The sequence below is a fragment of the Hibiscus syriacus genome, unplaced genomic scaffold (assembly GCF_006381635.1).
Source record: "Hibiscus syriacus cultivar Baekdansim isolate YM2019G1 unplaced genomic scaffold, ASM638163v2 tig00117034_pilon, whole genome shotgun sequence".
NCBI lineage: Eukaryota > Viridiplantae > Streptophyta > Magnoliopsida > Malvales > Malvaceae > Hibiscus > Hibiscus syriacus.
Genome location: NW_024063533.1, coordinates 11,465,710 through 11,486,467, shown reverse-complemented (window position 1 = coordinate 11,486,467; position 20,758 = coordinate 11,465,710). Strand labels below are relative to the sequence as shown.

Sequence of the window (20,758 nt, the reverse complement as noted above, 5' to 3'; positions counted from 1 at the left end):
ATCTACACTTAACGAATTTAGGCAATTTCTAATTGAGTTCCCTAGTTTCGCCATGGCATTTACTCATTCATTAAGCACATTTATACTCCCTTTTCATTTAGTACACATTTTTTTCTTTTCTTTTTTTTCACTTTTTCCTTCTTTTTTTTTATGCTGCTACGAAGGGAGTCAGCTCATCACACCTACCATCCCATACTCTAGGTGAAAGGGAGCATACCTTCCACCCCAAGCTAGTCAGGTAGAGTCATCCCGTGACTACTTTCATTCACTCGTATGCGCGTGGCTGCCATTTATTAAAGAGAGTTACATGCAATGCCACGGCAAATATGAGTGTCCCTCTACAGCTATGCCGAAGCATTTATTCACGATTAAACAAAATTCAGAGATAAGGGAGCTTTTTTTAATTGATTTATCATTTAAGCATAATACCATATTTTAATGCCAAGGCTAACCAGAGTTCTTTCATAAAAATTTCGTAAGTTCATTAAGTATAGAGAACATACAAATCATGTAATAATAATTCACAAAGCATCAAGCCCTAGAGTCAGTTCTATCATTCTCAACAGTCATTTACATTCAATTTCTAGCCTAAAAAGTTCATCATCATCAGGTATCATCAAAACATTTCATCTAACTGTCCTACCATTTACTGATGCCATGGCATAAGATTATGCTAATATTATCATGCACATGTTCTACAAAGAACACTACCTCCCCCAAACTTGAGAGAAGCATTGTCCTCAATGCTGAATAAAAACTAAGTTAAACTAGACTACATGTTATGTGATGTGATGCAATGCAAGGTACCTTGTCTTCCTAAGATGGTGGTGGAGTCGCGCTGGTAGTGCTAGTAGTACTGCGCCTGGTTCACTTCCTCAGTGACGTGGGGCTTTTGTCAGGATCAGAATTAGGTTCAGCAGGTGGTGTACTAGGGCCTTCAGTGTTCTTAGATGTTGAGGTCTCCATACGCCCAACAGATGACTTCAGACATCATCTAGTCCATGTTGCCTGGGTTAGCATCCTCTGGCTTGGGTGTACTGTCTTGCTGAGTGACATTTGCAAATGTCGTGGCATCCTAAAATGATGGCAAGATCACGTCCAGGATGACTAGAAGATTATAAGCCTAATGTGGGAGCATCTCCTTGTGAACAGGTGCCACGACTGCATCTTGTTAGATCCTCAATTGCATCTAGCTTTGTCGTGGCGTATTGGTTTGCAGCAGCCTGTGAAGTTCCTTCGTGAGATTTCATCATATTCATCCTTCAAAACACCCTTTGTCCTAAAAAAATAATATTAAAATTAAAACTAAAAAAATAAAACAAATAAAAATAAACAAACAAACACTCACGACAAAATAAAACTTCTAAAACATAAATTAAAAAGGGTTCAAGGGATGCAAACTCCAAAATATCATGAATTGTTATGGCATTTTTGTCGCGTTCGATTGGAGCACCAGTATAGACTAAAATGCTCCATATATATAACAGTGCCACCTTCAGTGTAAGTCGATAGAACCCGATCTGTAGGACCTTTGCAGTAGTCCTCTCTCCTCTTGAGTGTTCTCCACATAAAGCTAATTTGTGGTGAAATAGGATCTCTTTTCGCTCCCCGTTGCCATGGCATATTTTAATTGCTTGGGCAGCAAAGTCTTTGAAGAAGTAGGGGTCATCATCCTGCATCCACTTGTTCTTGCCCTGGCTATTCAAGTACGGAAGTAAAATACCACTAACGAGAAAATTGATAATGTTAGCATACCATGACAATGCCGTGGAAAATAATAATTTCTCATCAGGGAATTTAATCTCCATTTCATTCCTTAGTTCTTTCACACTTTCTAGCCTAGAAAAATGGACAGCTACTTGGAGTTTAGGATGAGGAAATTCAATGAAATCCAAAGGTTCAGATTTCGTACCTGGTCTACCTATGAGTAAGCTAGACTGACCCGTCTCTTTTGAAATATCCTTAAGCTCATCTTTGTCTTCTTCATCGAGCTTCAAGTAATCACCAGTGCCTGAAAAATTGCCTTGGCAAAATTCTGCAGCTTCCCTTTGGTCATCAACTCCTGCTAGTGGGGGTTTTTCTTTTGCCATGGCATTATTTTGCCTATCATCATTGGGTTTACTTATTAAACCTCCAGCTTTGTTCTCTAGCCAATGTAAGTCCTCTTGCAAATGAGATTCTTCATGCACAATCTCATAGCTAGGTTCTTCGAGTGTTTCCCCCCAAACTTAGCATCTTTGTAGATCTGGGTGCCACTCCCTAAGGTGAATGTACTAAATTGCTCACTGCCTTTAGCCTTAGTGACTTCAGTATCACTAGGCAATCTGTCTGGTTGGTATTCTTGTATTGCCGTGGCAATATGACCCACTTGCATTTCTAAAGCTCTCAAAGACAAATTATGACTTTGCAACATTGCCTCTTGGCTTTGTAATAATTCTTCTTGACTCTTAATAGATGCATCGTGATCTTGTAATAGAGCCTTTGTAGTTTCCATAAAGTCTTGCATAGTGGCCTCTAGAGAACTTGTATTAAGAGAAGATGTTGTCCCCTTATTATACCATGGCATATTCGTTCGCAAGGCTGGGGCCTCATCCATATACTGCTGATGAGCGAGATGACTGACATTAAAAGCTCCTTGATTTTCCCATGAGAAATTGGGATGCTGACTCCATCCATTGAAGCTTCCCACATAGTTGATGCACTTTTGATTGTTCGGGTATTCATATTCATGGTGATTGCCTTGGCATAACAGACATGCCAAACTATCAACCTTCACTTCTTTCACCTCATTAGAATGTTGCAAATTCTTCAACATATTGGTGATGGTAGAGAGTTGGGCCGACACTGAATCTTTAGCTTCCAACTTGAATATCCCAGATACCTTTCTTCGAGTTTCAAACCTTGAAGAGGGAAATTGGTAATCATGGTTAGTAATTCGATCAAGAATGCCAAAAGCCTCGTCAGGTGATTTGTCAAGCAAAGTTCCAATTGTCCAGGCATCTAGCATCATCCTCGTGGGTACATTGGCTCCATTGTAGAACATCACGACTTGAGTCCAGTCGTGGAATCCATGGTTGGTACATTTGCGAAGCAATTCTTTGTAGCGGTCCCAACACTCATGCATTGACTCGTCATCAGCTTGGTGAAAAGATGCTATGGCATTCCTAAGATGGTTGTTCATATTCGGTGGATTATGCCATAGCAAAAATTTTTTGCACAATTCAGCCCAAGACCTTATCGAGCCAGAAGGTAATCCATTGAGCCATGCCCTGGCATCATCTTTCAAAGAATATGGAAATAACTTCAATTTCAGCACATCTTCATGCACACCTTATTGTCAAAAAGAGTAACAAACCTCCAAAAATTCTCGAACATGTTGCCTTGCATCCTCATGAGGAGCACCACCAAACTTTCCAATCAAGTCCAACATGTCGAACATAACCGGTTTAAGCTCGAATTGGGTTGCCTGAATCTTGGGAGGTATAATAGCAGGTTTTAGGTCATCCAAGGTAGGAGCTAAGTAATCTCTAATAGTTTGTGGTCGAGCAGTATTCCCAGCATTTGGAATTGTCGTGGCATTTAGAACTGCAGGATCCTTCACTTGATTTTGAACAACATGAGCCTCAGGTTCTATATGAAATAATTGTTCTTTGGGTCTTTTACGTGTCATGCGACAACGTAACACCTGAAAAAGGTAAACACAAAAACAAGTAACTATGTACAAAGAAAATAAATAAAACGGTGCAACAACTAAACTCAACATCGCCAATTGCCAATCCCCGGCAACGGCGCCAAAAACTTGTTCGCGTATTGCGAGTACTATAAAATTATACGCAAATAATGTGCAAGTATACACAATCGCAAAAGTAATAGAGTGATGAGTGAGTATCATCTCCACAGGGATTGGAAGGATATTGAGTAAAATTTATGCACTATTTTAAATTAATTAAGTATAGCTAATGGTATTCACAAATGATTATGCCGAGGCAAATGAAATGTGTATGAGTAACAAAAAGAAATGTCATGGCAAAGGAAAATGGTAAAAAAAACAGTTAATAAATAAAAAAAGAAGATAATCCTCACGTGACAAGCTTTCAATGGAATGAATGGTAGGGATTGATCTAAGGATGTTAAACTTATCTCTCAGGCAGATTTAAGCTACCTGGTCGTTACTTACTCGACAGGGCTTTCCTAAAATGTTCTCACAAGAACCTAACAGAATAGGATGCCAAGGCATCTGCTCTCACTCAACGATGTTGGACAACCTACCCTATTGATAAAGACACCAATTTTAGTCGTTGAAATCCTATCCTAGTCTCTTCCGAGATCTAAGGGATTAGGTTATAATACTCCTAGGCCGGTTCAAAGCCCCTTGAAAATACTATAACCCATTGCTTATGAAGATCTTGTCTTGCGTTTCTTCCGAATACTTACAAGTATTTTTAGCTTAGGATTCTTCCGAGCACCTAACCTTCATCTAAGAAATGGACATTTCCATGCCTCTTACAAGCCTAGATGGTGAAGCATTCATAAGCAAAGCAAATAAAGAACCAAAATAAACTTAAACATACCATTAAAAATAAAGTTTAAACATCCATTAAACCAACCATCACCAAATAAGTTAGTTCATGGTGGGGTTCGAAATATTCATAGAAAAATCCATAAAATATTCGTTCCAATAGCCCACAAATAAAAATAAATAAAATAGGAGCAAAGGGAAGTGAGAAAGAGCCTTCGACGCGCGCCACCCGAGGTCTCCTCGGCTACCACGAACCACCTTAGCTCGCTAGCTCCTCTCGGCGCCTAGCTCACCACTCCTTGAAGCTTTATCAATGGAGGAAAACCCAAGGAAGAAGAAAGGAAAAGGGAAAATAAAAATCTAATTTTTCTGCTATAGTATGCGTCTTCTTTCTTCCACGCACTCTCTCTCTTGTGAGGTGTAATATATAATAAAAATATCTAGGGGTAATGATGATGTTGTTGGGATATTGTTGGGTGCAAAATACCCCTCATACCCCTAGAATCACATGTTGTGCATGAACCTTATCCTCCAGGTGTCAGTGGTCCCCTAGCAGGCTGTTACAGCCATCATTTCACGTGCAGAGCCAGCTGTCCATGTACAGCTGTATATTTTTGTCGTTTTCTACGCCAGAAATGCCAAGGCATTTCAATCTGCTTCAGCAACGTGTGATGCCGTGGCATTACTTCCCAGCTCGCCTATTTTGCTTGTTATTTTCTGCACATCACTAAAAACCACACCTTCCTCCTCATATAGCACCTTAATAAAATAAAATAACATAACCATCACAAATGCAATTATATGCAGCTACATATATCTAAAATGACCTATATGTGCCCTTAAGCAAACAATAACTTAAGTGGAAAGGGCCTTAAAAATAGTCTTTTTACGGAGTTATCACCAAGCCCATTTATCGTACACCAAGTCCATGACAATGTAGCGATTGAAATTCAAAACCAAAACTATGGTTCCATCTTCAAAGTGAATGGGAAAAGACTCAAGGACTACAAAGGAGCCCCTGTCATGCACGACAAACTGGCATTGTTTGCACACGATGCCCAAGAGTTTACTTTTCTTAATTGAGTAAATATTTATTGCCTAGGTAACGAAAATCTGAATTTTGTACATAAATAGTTAAGTTATTTTATGATTTAATTCGTTTTATTTTATTATTCTATTCTCTCATATTATAGGCAAACAAGGAACACATGGCAGCATGGGGAGTTGAAGCATTCATGAAGGAGAAAGGACGAGCTAGGGCAAAAGGTTTAGGCGGTAGAACAAAAGGGAAAGAAATCTTTTCCCCTCCTTTACGTCAAATCACATATTTCTCATTTAATGAGAAATCATTTCCCCCACCGCGAAAAGACGCAAATACCCCGAAACCAACCATCACTTTCCAAGAAAAAACTACCCACTTTTCTTCTTCTTCATCTTGTTTCCATCTTTCTCTACAAACCAGAAAATTAGCTTTATTTCTCTCAAAAATACTTCCCCATCGCCACCACTAAAATTAGACAAGAAAAATAGTGAGATCGAGACCGGCCCCACCCCCCAGACAGAGTTTCGAACGTTTCCAGATAGCCAAAGCAGAGGCATGCTTCAAAACTATTCAGCAACGCCAAGTCTATTTGGAAGATGGATTCATTTTTCCAGCCGAAGGAGAAGAGCAGTTTGGCCCTGAGGTGATGGATGTCATAAAGAAGCATAAATGGGAGAAATTTGCTCGTAATCCTAATGCAGTATCACTGGTAATGGTGAGGGAGTTCTATGCCCACCTCACGAACACCTCCAACCAAGTGGTATATGTTCGAGGAAAACTCATTCACTTTTCCCCTTCTGCACTTAACAAATACATTAAGTTGAGGAAGGTGGATTATCAACATAAGAAATTTGTGGCCGAGGCAGATCAATAAACGTACAGTGGAGTTCTACAGGATTTATGTTTTGGGTGGGCTATGTTCGAAGGGAATGCCCCCACAAGAAAGTGAGTGGATCATCGAGCCCTCAAGCCACATATGAAACTGTGGAACCATTTTCTTAAAGGCAAGCTGATGCCAATGTCCCACAACACCACTATCCTCATCAAGCGGCTAATGCTGTTGCACTTGATCATATATGGCAGGACAATTGATATGGGTGAAATCATCATTGAGCAGATCCATGACTGTGCCAAAAGGAACTATGGTAACCTACTATTCCCAAAAATTATTATCGCGTTGTGCGGAAAGAAAAAGGTTCCTGAGAACCCATTCGAGGACTTCATCAAACTCAAGGAGGGTATAACAATGAAAAAAGTCCCCGAGTTGATGAGTTTCAATGATGACGACCCAAAGGAGGGTCTGTAGCGAGGAGCAAAATCAGTTGTCGCAGCTAAAATGGACGCTGTGGTCACACACACGCGTGAGATGCATGAAAATATTGGGTTCTGGGAGGACCACATTAAAATTTACTTTGAATACGCCAAGGTAAGGGATATGCAACTTAACGCCTTCATCAAGGAGTTGCTCTCAACCAAAATGATCAGACTGCCAATCTTCCCAGTGTCATCCTCAACTATAATGTGGGTGGCAGTACATTCCATGCCTTGACATCTAATGTCCCTCCAGACATTCCACCAGGGGTGACCACTGATGTGCCACCATTGGAAACCCATATCTCACCCGTACTAGAAGAAAGCCACGGCAACACCGAGAAGTTCCTCAGTTCCTCATCCTTCTCCACCACCGAAAGCAACAGTGATACTCCACCCCACTTCTTCACTGATGAAGACTTCACGCCAGCACCGAAGCAGCCTGAGCAGGATCTCATTCCATCCCCAGTTTAATCGACACCACCAGCCCCAACAGCGGCTCCTAGTCCACCACCAGTACTAACACAACTGACTCCCACGACCGAGCAGTCCAATCCAGTCCGCGCGTCGATCAGCAAGAAGCGATAATAGAGAACGGCGGGCCGAATACTTCAGCCATCTCCTTCTCAGCCAGAAGCAGTAGACTCGGGATCCGAGAGCCATTTCCCTCTCAAACGACACCGCACGAGGGCATCAAGTCAAGCCACACCACCATAGTAAGTTTAGTTTTAGCCTTCGTTTTTGTTTTTATTTTTGCATTTCCATATAGTAGCATTTAGTGTACTTTTCATGCATTGAGGACAATGCATTCCTCAAGTTTGGCGGAGGTGTTGTCCATTCTGCCATACTTTGTTAAATAGTAAAGGATGTTAATTGGTTGAAAATTTTGGTTGTCATGACATAAGCAGGTTAAGATTATTGTTAGGAATGAATTAGGGATGCCCAATGATGAATGTAAAATTCTATTGCCTAGGCCAAAATTATTATAAAGACTATCTGAATAAGAGGACCAACCCTAGGCTTGATCCTTTGAAACTTATAAACATGATTGTAGGTTGTCTTTTCTCTAGGTAATCTGTAAAATTTTAGGGAAAGAACTTTCTAATTGATGAGACTTCAAAAATATTATAAGGTTAAGGTAAAAACTCTCTAGTGTTTAAAAACTTGAAAACTCGAAAAATACAAAGGGACACTCCTCTGTGCAAAGGCATGAATAATAAAAACTCCAAAAGAAATTAAGAGTAGCCAAGGCATATGAGTGAATGAAAGTAGTCACATGATGACTCTACCCGACTAGCTTGGGGGTGGAAGGTATGCTCTCTTTCACCTAGAGTGTGGAACGGTAGTTGTGATGTGCTGACTCCCTTATAAAAAATGTGAATAGAGAGAATAAAAGTTGATAAATAACTAGGAGTATAAACTAAGCCTGATGAATAACTTGTTGCCTTGACAACCTAGAAGTGCTTACTTTAAGTTTTCTAATTACCTCTATGCATAGACTGGTTACAATCACGCACACACAATAGCAAAGGATCCTGACTAGGGAGGGGACTTGACTAATATGGCTGTCGAACATGTTGAGGCCACATATTTTTCTAAGGGCTGAAATCTCAAACCTGATGATGTTCTTGATATTACTTTGCCATGACAATTTTAATTTTCTTCTAGTTGTTATCCATTGCTTGAGGACAAGTAATAGCTAAAGTTTGGGGGTGTGATAACTCCGTAAAAAGACTTAATTTATAGTCTTTTCACTTAAGTTATTGCTCGTCTAAACAAAGTATGCATTGCATTTTTAGTTGCATTTAGTTGCATATAGGTTATAATGGCTTGTGGTGGATAAGTTTTGCCTAGGCAAGATTTATTTGGCTTAACTGATGATGCTGAGAAGAAGGGGTTGTTTGAGTTGTGTTTGTGCAGAAACTCTACAGAGGAAGAACATTTCAGTCGTGGAAATGAAACGTTGCAAAGGCCAATGGAGCATATGAGAACATGTGGAGCAGATTTATCTGAAGAAGTCTGAAGCACATGTGGCAAAACTGCCTATGTCACAGGCCAGCTGGATGACCTACTTCATGTGTATGCAAGCCTTGATCATTCTGACAGCTGCCAGCTGCCTTTCCTTTTTAAGTTTGGGAAATTAATATCGGCTAATTAAGGAAACTCCAAAAGCATGCAAAGCCCGAGGAGATTCTCCTTATAATTACCAGCCGTAGCCGCAAAAAGGAGGCAAGGGAGAAGAAAGAATAGCTTTACCTTAGGCGTGAGCAAGCAGCTGTAGTGATTTCCCTCCGTCTACCCCCAGTCTTCCTTGGTGTCCTCCATAACCAGACGATAGCAGAGCGGTGATCAGGCCTCGAGAGAGGGTGATCACCAAGGCAGGCGTGGTGCTGATCAGGATTGTCGCGATAGAGCCTCAGTTTTGGGAGTCGTTCTTTCTTCGTTCTTAAACTCTTATTTCATTTTGGGTTGTATTAAACGGTTTAATCTTGGATGATCTTTGATAACACCATGAATTCTTTACTTGGTGTTAAACTTTGTTTGCCTAAACAATATTTTTATGTTTATGAATGATGAATTATGTTTGCTTATGATTGTTTTGCTCATAGTTTAAATATTTTTCCTTAACACTATAATAGCATCGAGAGATCGCCTGGGGATTCGGTAAAACATGTCTGGCATTGCATCGAGAGATAGCCTTTTGTCTAGAAAGTGATTCTTGAATTCAATAGAATTAAGAGAGATCAACGTGAGCAAAGGAATGAATCTGGGATGGTGAAGTTCTAACTTGCCTACCTTAGAGATAAGGAGTGAGTTTCAAACTAAAAGAGATAAAGGCTAGAGTAGGTTAAGACAACATCTATAGTTAATGTCGAGAGGTATTGCCATAGAAACCATCTAAGAATACCTAGTAATCTTGTCAGGCAGTTTAGTGAGTCATAATAATTCACTCTGAGCTTAAAATAATTGTTGCCGAGACAATAGTTTAGCATCAGTTCTCTGTGACACGTCTGAATATGTGAGGTTGTTTGCATTATATTTAATCCAATACTTGTTTTGTTTTATCTGTCTGTATATTTTCTTTGTCTCGACCACACTTGTCTGCAATCATTGAATCATTATTCTTAGCTCCTTAATATTAATTTTTAGCTTTAATACTCAGTAGGATTAATTTGTGGCATTATTTCTAGTTGTGGTGGAAAGATATTTCTAATCCAATCCCTGTGGAGACGAAACTCACTCACTACTATATTACTTGCATCGATTGTGTATACTTGCACAGATTAGCTTGCCTTAGCATATACATTCACAAGCGATCATTACCTAAAATACCACGTCCTCTTCAAGGGATTGAAGCTAACTCTTTCAAAGTTAATCTGCAAGAGAGGTGATGTGATTGTGGTTTCTTTCAAGCACTCAAATATTCATGCTCTCATGTCACAACAGCTTTCTCACATTCTCATTTGGACTACTAAAGTTATGTTGATCCCGTATACCAACTTTCACAAATATTCAAGGTATATGAATTTGATTTCCCCCCATAGGTAACGAAAAAGACCCAGATGAGATTCAAACTTGACTTACAATTGTACCAGATCTGTTGCTATTAAAGGACTTAGGTTGTCCAAAATCCACTCAAATTCATTGTGATATGGATATTCAGGAGAGGTCAACAGAATAAAAAAGATGTGGGCATTCCAGAAACATCGGCCACAATAGGGAAAAATATTCAGCTCTTTATCATCACTTAACCATTAACCCTTACTTATATAATTGCATTTTTTATTTCAATGTATGTCTTTGTTTCTAATATTTCAATCTAATTGCATTTTCTACAATTTTCCAATGCATGTGTATTTTCTACATAAATTTCCCACTTACCTCTTACTTCAATTGATTAACATTTTCATTTTAATCAAACCTTACCCTAAACCAATTTGACCTACACAACCCTTGATCACTCTCACCTTAAAAACCCTAAACCACTTTAACTTACAAAATCCTTCACCACTTTCACCTTAATGAACCCTATACCACTTTAACCTAAAATCTCTCCAACTTAAATAAAAAATAAAAAATACCTTCAACATTCTTAAATCATAACTAAAACCCTTTACCTAAAAAATTATAAAATTCTAATAACCCTAAACCACTATCATATTCAACCCTAAACTAGAACCCTAATTCAAAACCTGATGAAAAGTGTGTTCCCCCAAAAGAGCTTTCGAAAGGTACGTCCCCTGAAATGCTCTTTCCACCAGCTGGAAGGAGCTTCCCCTGAAACGCACCTTACCTCCATATCAGTAAATATCATTAAAGCGGGCTCCCAGGAACGCGTCTTAACTCCACATCAGCCGAATGGGTGTTACTTTGGGAAATATTGGAAAACGGTGTTACATCGAGAATATTAGAAAAATAGGGTGATAGTTAGGTCGAAAAGCCCATTTTCATGCACCTGGTGACCTTTTTCTTGATGGGATTGGTCTTTCTTTGCCAGGTGAACATGATTCTGCTTCGTCTTTTTCTCTTAATCGTGATGTGTGCCCTATGGATTATTTTTTACCCGAGGGTATTTTATGTGTGATTCATCTATGGTTATTGATGCTACGCTCGTTTATATGGTTGGTTTATGCTCTGGTTGTCAAAACACACATCCCATGATCACTAGGGTTAAAGCAAGCATTCAAAAACCTAGGCTTTTTCATGTGTGCCCTGATGAGGAACCTAGAAATATAAAAGATGTCATGTTGACTCCTCACTGGAAGAGAGCGACTCAAGAAGAGTATGATACTTTAATGGCTAACAAAACTTGGAGTCTTGTTTCTCTTCCTGAGAATTGCATGGTTGTTAACTGTAAATGGATCTTCAAGGTCAAGAGGAATGTTGATGGGTTTGTGTCTCGGTATAAGGTTTGTCTTGCTGCAAAAGGGTTTCTTCAACAATCGGGTATTGATTTTGCTGAAGTTTTTAGTTCAGTTGTGAAACCGACTACTGTTCGAGTGATTCTTTGTCTTGCTTTGACAAAAGGGTGGTTGTTGTGTCAAGTGGACATTAACAATGCATTTTTTAATGATGTTTTGTCTGAGAAAGTTTATATGACTCATCCATATGGGTTTGTTCAAGGTGATTGCAACTTGGTTTGCATTGCACACTGAAAAAAGTCATTTATGGTCTGAAGCAAGCTCCTCAGGCTTGATGATAGTCTCATAGAGTATCTTGTCTCCAAACACTTTGTTTTGGAAAAATCTGACTCTTCTCTTTTTGTTCAAAAATCTTAGGGTAGTGTTGTCTACATGTTGGTATATGTTGATGACATTATTCTTATCGGGAGTGATGCATGTGAAGTTCAAAGTATGGTTATTGAAAGAGAAATTTTCTTTGAAGGATCTTGGCCCTCATAATTTTTTCTTAGGTATTGAGGTATGTCACAATTCTGATGGTTTGGTGTTAAGTTAACAGAAATACATTCATGAACTATTGTAAAAGCATTGTTTTGGCGATATACAAAGAGTTTTCCCACGCCTATGGTTTCAAACTGTAAGTTGGCTGCTGATGTTGGGGTGCCTATTGAGAATGATGCTCAGTATAAGAGTATCGTTGGTACATTGCAGTATATTATGGTTACTCGGCCTGACATTACCTTTTCTATTAATCGGGTATGTCAGTTCATGTAGTCTCCTCATGATGTGTATTTTTAGGTTGTGAAAAGGATCTTGTGCTATCTCCAAGGTACTGTTGATTATGGTTTACGATTCACTACTTCTTTCCGAATGTCTTTAACTGGCTTTACTAATGCCAATTGGGGGTCTGATGTGGATGATAGGCATTCCACTTCGGGTTATTGCATATTTTTTGGATTAATCTTGTTTCGTGGAGTTCTTGCAAGCAGCAGGTTGTTGCCCGATCTACTACAGAGGCGAAGTGTCAGAGTGTTTCCTCTGTTGTTGCTGATATTGTGTGGATTGAGTCCTTACTTAAAGAGTTGCATGTGGTGCCTCATGGTCGTTCTACTTTGTGGTGCAACAATTCTAATGTTGTTGCAGTCTGTGCACATCCAGTTCTTCATTCTAAGTTCAAGCATGTTGAGATTGATTTTTTTTTGTTCGAGAAATGGTTGCGGCTAGGCGTTTACAAGTTTATGAAGTTCCTACTTATGAACAGGTTGTGGGTGTTCTGACTAAATCGTTGTCTTCTCCTTCATTTTTTAAGCATAGACAAAAATTGCTGGTCAGTCAGCTTCGACCTCGACAAGTTGTTTTGAACAAGTGTAGTAGCAAGGGGAATGTTGGTGCACTAAGGAAGCCGAAGGCTTAGAAGTACGGTGAATGTTAGTATTATGTACACGTGGTTATTGCATGTGTGTGTTGCGTGACTACTAGGGTTTTTTTTGTTACCATGCAGTTATGCTTTATATTATGCATGAAGTTATATTTCCCTTCTTTACTTCATGTATAAACAATTCGTCTTTAGGTTTAGAGATTTTATAGCTTTCTAAATAAAGCTTCAGAGAGTACTGCCTTTGTTTCTTCCATTATTTCATATTAGATAGCTTTAGTGGTATCTTATCAATATCGAGCATAAATGCAGCGGAAAAGGTTTGTTTATAAATACTTTCCACCATTACTAATACCGTATGTCGAAATCCGGGATGTGGTTACAACACCATCAAACCACGGTTGATCACCATAAACCACTTTCGAACACTTCAAATTTGGCTGCACAAAACTCCAGCCGTCAAAGATCTTCTAAACACTCAAGACCTCACTAGATGAAATAAATTTCTCTCTTAAAGGTGGAAATACTTTAAATGTTTTTGGTTCATAGGGACCTTGACTATGTCTCATATTTATAGTGTTTTTTTCCATCAAAAAACCACTTAAAACTATTCATGCCATCGAACGTGGGATCACTAAAATGTGGGATAACCCGCACTTACCACCTTGCATACAGTTAACGAAATGGGAGTCAGTAACCCACTAATGAAGCAACATGCAGTTTCAACAGACCAGTCATCAGGAAAGTCTAGTGTTCTTGAATCCTTGGCAAAATAGTTCCAGCGGAGGAATTCCAGATTGTAACAGCCATAAATATCGCAACTGATGAGGTTGCAGGCCGTGGTAAGAGCATATACAACACCTCGATAACTTTAGTGGTGAAGAAGCATGGGATTCCTGATCTTACCATGATTGATCTTCCTGGACTCTTGAGAGTGCCTGTCCATGGTCAGCCTGAAAATATACATGAGCAGGTCATAGACATCATCATCCAGTACAGAACACCTAAGGAAAACATTATCCTTAATTTTTTTGTCAGCCACCGACGATTTTTCAACTTGTGAATCCATTAGGATGTCGCAGCAAGTGGACAAGACTGGTGAGAGCACACTCGCTGTGGTTACCAAGGCCGATAAGGAACCCGAAGAGCTTCTCGAGAAGGTTACTGCAAATGATGTGAATATAGGATTCGGTTATGTTTGTGTTCGAAATCATGTTGGTGATGCTTCCCAAGAAGAAGCAAGGAAGGAAGAGGCCGGATTGTTCGAAACTAATACACATTTATCAAGCATTGATAAATCAATGGTGGGTGTTCCAGTGTTAGCCCAAAAGCTTGTTCAAATTCAGGCTAACATCATTGTAAAGTGCTTACCAGAGATTGTGAAAAAAATAGAGCAAAGCTGAAGGCAAATGTTTCAGAGCTAGAGAAAATGCCCGAGGCTTTGAGTTCTATTGCCGAGGCCACGCAAACTCTTATGAGGATCATTGGAGCAGCTAAAGAATCCCTCAAGAAGTTTCTCTGGAGAAGGGAATTTGATGAATTCCCTTATGACAATACAAAGCACGGAACTGCTCGGTTTGTCGAAATGCTCAACAAGTTTTCCGATGACCTTCACAACTGCAAGGAAAGTAATCTTGCAAAAGACTTTTTAGCAGAAGAGATCAAGGTTTTGGAAGATTTTAGAGGAATCAAAGTATCAAATTACCTTCCTTCCTTCGCTGCAAAGCATTGCTCCGTATCCTAAAAAGAAAAATCGAGAGGATATTGCATCTGCCAAACGAATTCACGGAAAATGCTTGGGATTACATAGATGATGTTGTGATGTCAGTTTTTACGTGACACTCAGAAATGTATTACCTCTTCAAGGTATCCACCAAACGAGCTGCTCACAAACTTGTTCAAAAGATGAGGGAGCAATCAATCAACAGAGTGAAGGAGATTGTAGAAATGGAAAGGCTGACAGTTTATACTTGTAACCCTGATTACAAGACGGAGTGGACGAAGCTCATGAGCCAACAAGACTACTTCATAAGTCCAGTAAATACCGGACCAAACACGAGGCAGATGCCTTTCTCGATGGTTCTTCAAGGCATTGGGGAAATTGAAATTGAACATCTGAGACAGCATAAGAATGTTTTGCTTCTGCAGCAAGCTTTTGACCTAAAGATGAGAATGTGTACTTACTGGAAGATATTTGAGGTGAGATAGGTTGATTCAATAGCATTGCATTTACAGTAAAGTGTTCATAATCTTGTGAACAATGAAATGGAGGAGATTTTGAAGTAGTTGATGGAAGCAGATGGGCATGGAATTGAGAGGATGACAATGCAATCCCCTGTAATGGCTGCAAAGCGTACGAAGCTCAAAACGAGCATCGAGCTGTTAAAGGAGTCCAAAGATAATGTGGACAAGATCATGGACAGGAAAGTTTTTTCTTTTCTTTTTTTTCACTTCAAATTTATGTCTTAATGCTTTGCTTTATAGAGTGCTTTTAAGTTTTTGTCTGTTTCATATGTGACAATGTTTTACAGAAATAATACAATGGACTAATTAATCCTTTAAATGTTAAACTCTTTATATTGATTTGGAACACTGAATAATACAATGTTAAGCTCAGTTTTCTGAGAGACAATGAAGTTTGTCTATCTCGCAACAAATAAACTTGTATCCTGCTCTTTCTCTTTAGTCCAACTATATCCAGGATCTTTAACAATCTGTTTGTCACTGATCATCTCTCTAATGGCCCTTACATCGTCCCATCTTCCTAAAGAAGAACAGATATTGACTAGAAGCACATACGGTGTGGAACTCTCAGGGTCGAGCCGGAAGAGTGCCTCTGCTGCTCGTTGATCTAAGCGGACATTTCCATGGACTCTACAGCAACCAGATCAGCTTTATATGGCATCTGCACCATAAGGAGCTCTACGTCATGAAAATGACCTGCTTGACCAAGACAGTCGATGATGCAAGTCCCATGCTCAATCTGCATTGAGTTGAAAATTCTGAACCCCTGATCTACTAATCCTGAGTGACTACATGCAGTCAACAGAAATAAATGTTATGCGATCAGGTTTTACACCTGATGCAATAATGTCTTCATATAGACGAGCAGCATCATCTCCACGTCCATTCTCAGCATATCCGTGTATCATCTCATTCCATGTAACAACGTTTCTTACAGGCATCATATCGAAATGCTTCTGTGCCTCATCTATGTCACCACATTTACAATACATATCAACAAGAGCAGTGCCCACAAACACATCACTCTCGTAGCCGTCTTTCACTACCTGAGAGTGGATCTGTCTGCCTTGAAATGAAGAAGATAGTTTTGTGCAACAGCTCAATACTGTTGCATAACAGAACTCGGTAGGCGACATTCTACCACGTAGTATTTGCTTAAAGAGCATGAAAACTTCTTTGTATAGTTAAGAGTAAGACCTGCAATCATAGAATTCCAACAGACAATATCTAGCTCCGGCAGAGAAGAAAATATGTGCCCTACCATTTCTGTCCTCCCACACTTTGAGTACATGCCAATCAGTCCACTAGCAACATAATTTTCGGTATGAAGAGCTGCCTTTTGCAGCGCAGCATGGACCTGTTTTAGGATGACGGTCACAGTAGTCCGATCAGGTTTTACAGTTTGAAACTGCATTTCCCTGAAAAGATCTATTGCTTCTTTGTGATTCTCATTCTGGGAATAGCCAGAGATTATAGCATTCCATGAAATAACACTCGGGCACGACATGTTATCAAACATCTGACGTGCAGTTTCGACATCTCCACACTTTACGCATGCTGTGAGCATATTAATATAAGTAACCTCACCAGGTTCAAAACCACAAAACTGCATCCTTTCGAAACACTATAGCTTTCCCACCATTTCCTTTCGGGCCATATCCAGCAATCATAATATTCCAGGAAACAACACTGACTTTTCCCAAATTATGAAACACTATCTCAGCATTGTTCATAGTCCCATTCTTAGCATACATATCAAGCAACGAATTACTAAAACAAAGATCATTTTCAAATCCAAGCTTAATTGAAAGACCATGTACTTGCTCCCCAAGTTCAACATTACATGATAATCTATCACTATCTTCATAGCAATCTGATTCACCATACTCTCCCCCTTTGCAAAAACAGTCAAAACAGCAGAGAAGGAAACAGAATCAATCCGAACCCCTTTTCTACACATCATTCTAACATCTCCAAAGCCTCAAAGACCCCGTCAATACTTCCTAACCCACCCATCATTGAAGTAAAAGAAACTTCATTAGGGTCATCAATATCCGAAAAAATTTGAACAGAATCTCTCATAACCCCACATTTAGCATAAACAGACAATAATCCTTTACAGACAAATATATTCTTATCAAGATCGATCTTAATAACATGACCGTAGCATATCTTCCCAAGCTGCAAATCCAAAACGTTTCCACAACTACTTAAAACGCTAGTAAAGGTGACATGGGTAGGCAAAAAACCTTCCGAAACCATAAGCTAAAAAATATCCCACGCTTTGTCCTGGTACCCATTTTCTAACATTAAACTAACCAAGTTGTTCCTGGAGACAACGTTTCTTTCAGGGATTTAAGTTCCCATCTTTGCAATGGAAGCTCAAAATGGCATTCAATGAATAAATGTCCTTGCGATGGGTATGGAACGTGCAATCCGCAGAGGACGGGTCGTTGCATTTGGAATAGAGTTTGACGAGACAATTGCATAGGAAAGTGTTGGTTAAAAGGTTGTTGCGGAGAAAATGAGCATGGAGCACTTTGCTTAGCAGAAAAGATTTGTTGTCTATGCAAGTTTGCAGAAGGTTAGCAATGTCATTCATCTTGCATTTGCTCCCCATTTTTATGTACTGCTTGCGGAATACACAAAATAAATGCTTCTTCTCTCAAGCCCTGCCCAGTAACAAATAAACTCCTACAACTACTATACAATAGCTTAATGACTTGCCCTTTACAAAACGGAACAACTGCAAGGTCCCATTGACATGAAACAAAAGGGTTCAACAAAAACGGCAAGCTCTTTAAGTTCAGTCATCCATGGCGGTTTCTCTGCTTCACCAAGGTCATAATTTACCAGTGCCGAGCACGAGCGTGATATATGAATGCGGTTAACTTAGTTGATCAACCTGAAAAGTCGAGAGAGATTTTGTTTACATCTACTTCCACATGATAACAATTATGTTACAAATGCAGAAGCAGTGAAGAGTACCATTCACTTGTGTTTAAGCTCTTGAATCCTCCAGAGTAGTATTGTTCACCATCATCCGACGTCTCATACAACTCGAAATCTTCATAGAACTGTAAATTCCATGAATAAGAGATGATTAAAAAACGGATGTAAATTTATCCATAGTTGCTATGTTTTATGTGTCCCAAACATGTATGCAAACCTGATCAAATTTCCCAACCGTTGCGGAATCAGCCTCATCATCCACCTAAAAGAAACTCATTGCTAAAATGCTTAATAACTTCGAATAAGAAAGAATAGATGCAAAGCTTTGTTCTATTTTGAAGTTTGGACAATCGATATGCTAACTTTCAAGTTCAAGAAGGGAAGCAAATAAGCTCAAACACGGCAAAATATACAAAACCCATCAGGGAGGAAGATTTAGAGAAGCTAATTATCACGCCAAATCACAGCTAATCATATATTGGTTATAGTAGAAAACATTAAGATCGAGAAACAGTTATGCTAACGATAATCATGTGAAGATGATAGGATCGTGCGTTCAAAATCATATTTCTTTAGAATCATCAGCTGATAACACAGAAAACAGAATCCATAAACTTCAGGTTTAAGAATCTACACAAGTTTTATGATTAAACATTCAAAATGTATCCACATTGTTATGAAAAGCAGAATAATTGATATCATCAATCATGCCCAAAATGCGTTTAGGTTACTCTAGACATAGTTTAGATCAATTTAACACACATAAAGTCTGAACACCATTCACCTTTATAATATTTTTCTCCTCTGCAACCACATCCTTCATGTAGGCTGAGTTCACCTTTTCAGCTTGAGTAACATATGTTTTTCTCTCCTACAAAGAAAGATAAGAAGCAATACTAGATACGAAATACCAACAGAAAACTTGCAATGGAGAGTAATGACAACTCGGGATGACCATTACCTCCTCACATATGTTTTTTCCAAGTTTCAAACCCCTTCCGGTCAATATCAATGAAATTTCCGTTCTTGTTGGTTTCCATAAAGGTTTCCCTAAGTAACACATCAAACGAAAATAATTCATTTTAGCTTGTACAATCAATCAACTCAAGATCAGTCATAAAGTTGCAGTTTAATACCATTTTTCCATTTCCTCAACCACCAAGATCTGGTTAACAGGTTGAATGTAAAATCAGGTCATAAATAACCATAGGGACATACAAATAAACAAAGCTCCTAGGTATTTGACAAAGTAAATGTTTCTCCTAAAATTAAAGAGATGGACTGAAATCCAGGCTTCCAACAAAGTAGTGTCCTCTATCAAAAGAATAATAATAATAATAAATGCAAACAAAAAGTAGCCAAATTTGACAGAATATTCAGTAGATGCTACAAACACAACTATAGAGCAGACGACTATAAGAAATTCTCTATAAATTTGAGGTTTTAAGATTAGAATCCCCACTAGCATCATTAAGATTTCTCAAATATACCAAAACCAAAACAACTTCAAAAAATGTAAATAAATGGATAATATTGAAGAATGAAAAGTAAAGTGAGGCATCAGAAGTGAGAAATTTACAAGAAAATATTAAAAGCCGATCTGGGTTGCAAAGAAATTATTGGTTTGACAGCATTTTGAGTTCCAGCAGTGCCCTTAAACTTCTTCAACTCTTTCTTCTTAGGCCCACAGTCGTGCATATCAGCCAAAGCAATCGCCACCATTTCACCGCAAATATCACTCCGACATATAAAAAAAAGTGATAATATCAAACACCCAAACCTCCAAATCAACCCAAAAGATGAAGCATAGAAAAAACCAATGATAATTTAGCAATGACCATCCCTCCGAAAGAAAGGTATTGTATTAGTTTTTAGGTGTATATATATATATATATTACCACTTCTGAAAGGTACTACCATCAGGTGAACGGTGTTGCGTGGACTCGTTTGCGGGCTCTTGGGCGATTCACCATTGAAGTTCCACTTCAAAATTCTGCAACTTTCTCCAGGTTTTTTTTAATATAAATAAATGTGTTAAATAGTAAGCGAACTCTGGTCACTTCATTCTGGTAGTGGAAGGACATTGGGTTCGTGGGTCTTTGCTAACATACGCCCAATTTGCAATATGCTAAAAATATTTTTGCTTCGGTCCTTAGGATATCATTGCAATTACACTGTAGATTTTTATATGTTTAACAATGAACTCCTCTTAAGTTTTAATTTCACTGCCTTATTAAATCATGACATTAACTTTTTAATTATTATTGATGTAGAATCATGGAATGCATTGATGAGCGTGTTATTGAAGACGTGAATCTTTTGTTAATTCGGGATTTTACAATGGAAGATGTAACTGCTGCTGTCAGACCTATGAGCCCCCTCTAAAGGCGTTTGGAGAGCATGGTCTCCTTTTC

General features: G+C 38.8%; 2 protein-coding genes and 1 pseudogene across 2 annotated transcripts; 1 reads left to right on the top strand and 2 right to left on the bottom strand.

Moving 5' to 3' along the window:
• The first annotated feature begins 13,831 nt into the window (after positions 1–13,831).
• Positions 13,832–14,892, top strand: LOC120196556 (dynamin-related protein 4C-like). Its single transcript, XM_039198341.1, has 4 exons — positions 13,832–13,841; positions 13,925–14,095; positions 14,187–14,466; positions 14,523–14,892. Exons 1-4 carry the CDS (start codon positions 13,832–13,834, stop codon positions 14,890–14,892), a joined length of 831 nt encoding a protein of 276 aa, XP_039054272.1.
• Positions 14,893–15,790: 898 nt separating this feature from the next.
• Positions 15,791–20,368, bottom strand: LOC120196555 (annotated as a pseudogene).
• Positions 18,353–20,066, bottom strand: LOC120196554. Its single transcript, XM_039198340.1, has 4 exons — positions 19,974–20,066; positions 19,129–19,215; positions 18,562–18,606; positions 18,353–18,469 (listed from the first exon to the last, which is right to left on the bottom strand). Exons 1-4 carry the CDS (start codon positions 20,064–20,066, stop codon positions 18,353–18,355), a joined length of 342 nt encoding a protein of 113 aa, XP_039054271.1.
• Positions 20,369–20,758: the final 390 nt, after the last annotated feature.

What these genes read in the sequence shown, in the direction of transcription:
- LOC120196554 (XM_039198340.1), bottom strand. Translation starts at nt 20,066, where the DNA reads ATGGTGGCGATTGCTTTGGCTGATATGCACGACTGTGGGCCTAAGAAG. An exon ending in AGGAGAAAAATATTATAAAG is followed by an intron (nt 18,607 to 19,128) that starts GTGAATGGTGTT and finishes AGTTTCTTTTAG; the next exon opens with GTGGATGATGAGGCTGATTC. An exon ending in CGGTTGGGAAATTTGATCAG is followed by an intron (nt 18,470 to 18,561) that starts GTTTGCATACAT and finishes TGGAATTTACAG; the next exon opens with TTCTATGAAGATTTCGAGTT.
- LOC120196556 (XM_039198341.1), top strand. An exon ending in CTTGAGAGTGCCTGTCCATG is followed by an intron (nt 14,096 to 14,186) that starts GTCAGCCTGAAA and finishes TTTTTTTGTCAG; the next exon opens with CCACCGACGATTTTTCAACT. An exon ending in TCAATGGTGGGTGTTCCAGT is followed by an intron (nt 14,467 to 14,522) that starts GTTAGCCCAAAA and finishes AGTGCTTACCAG; the next exon opens with AGATTGTGAAAAAAATAGAG.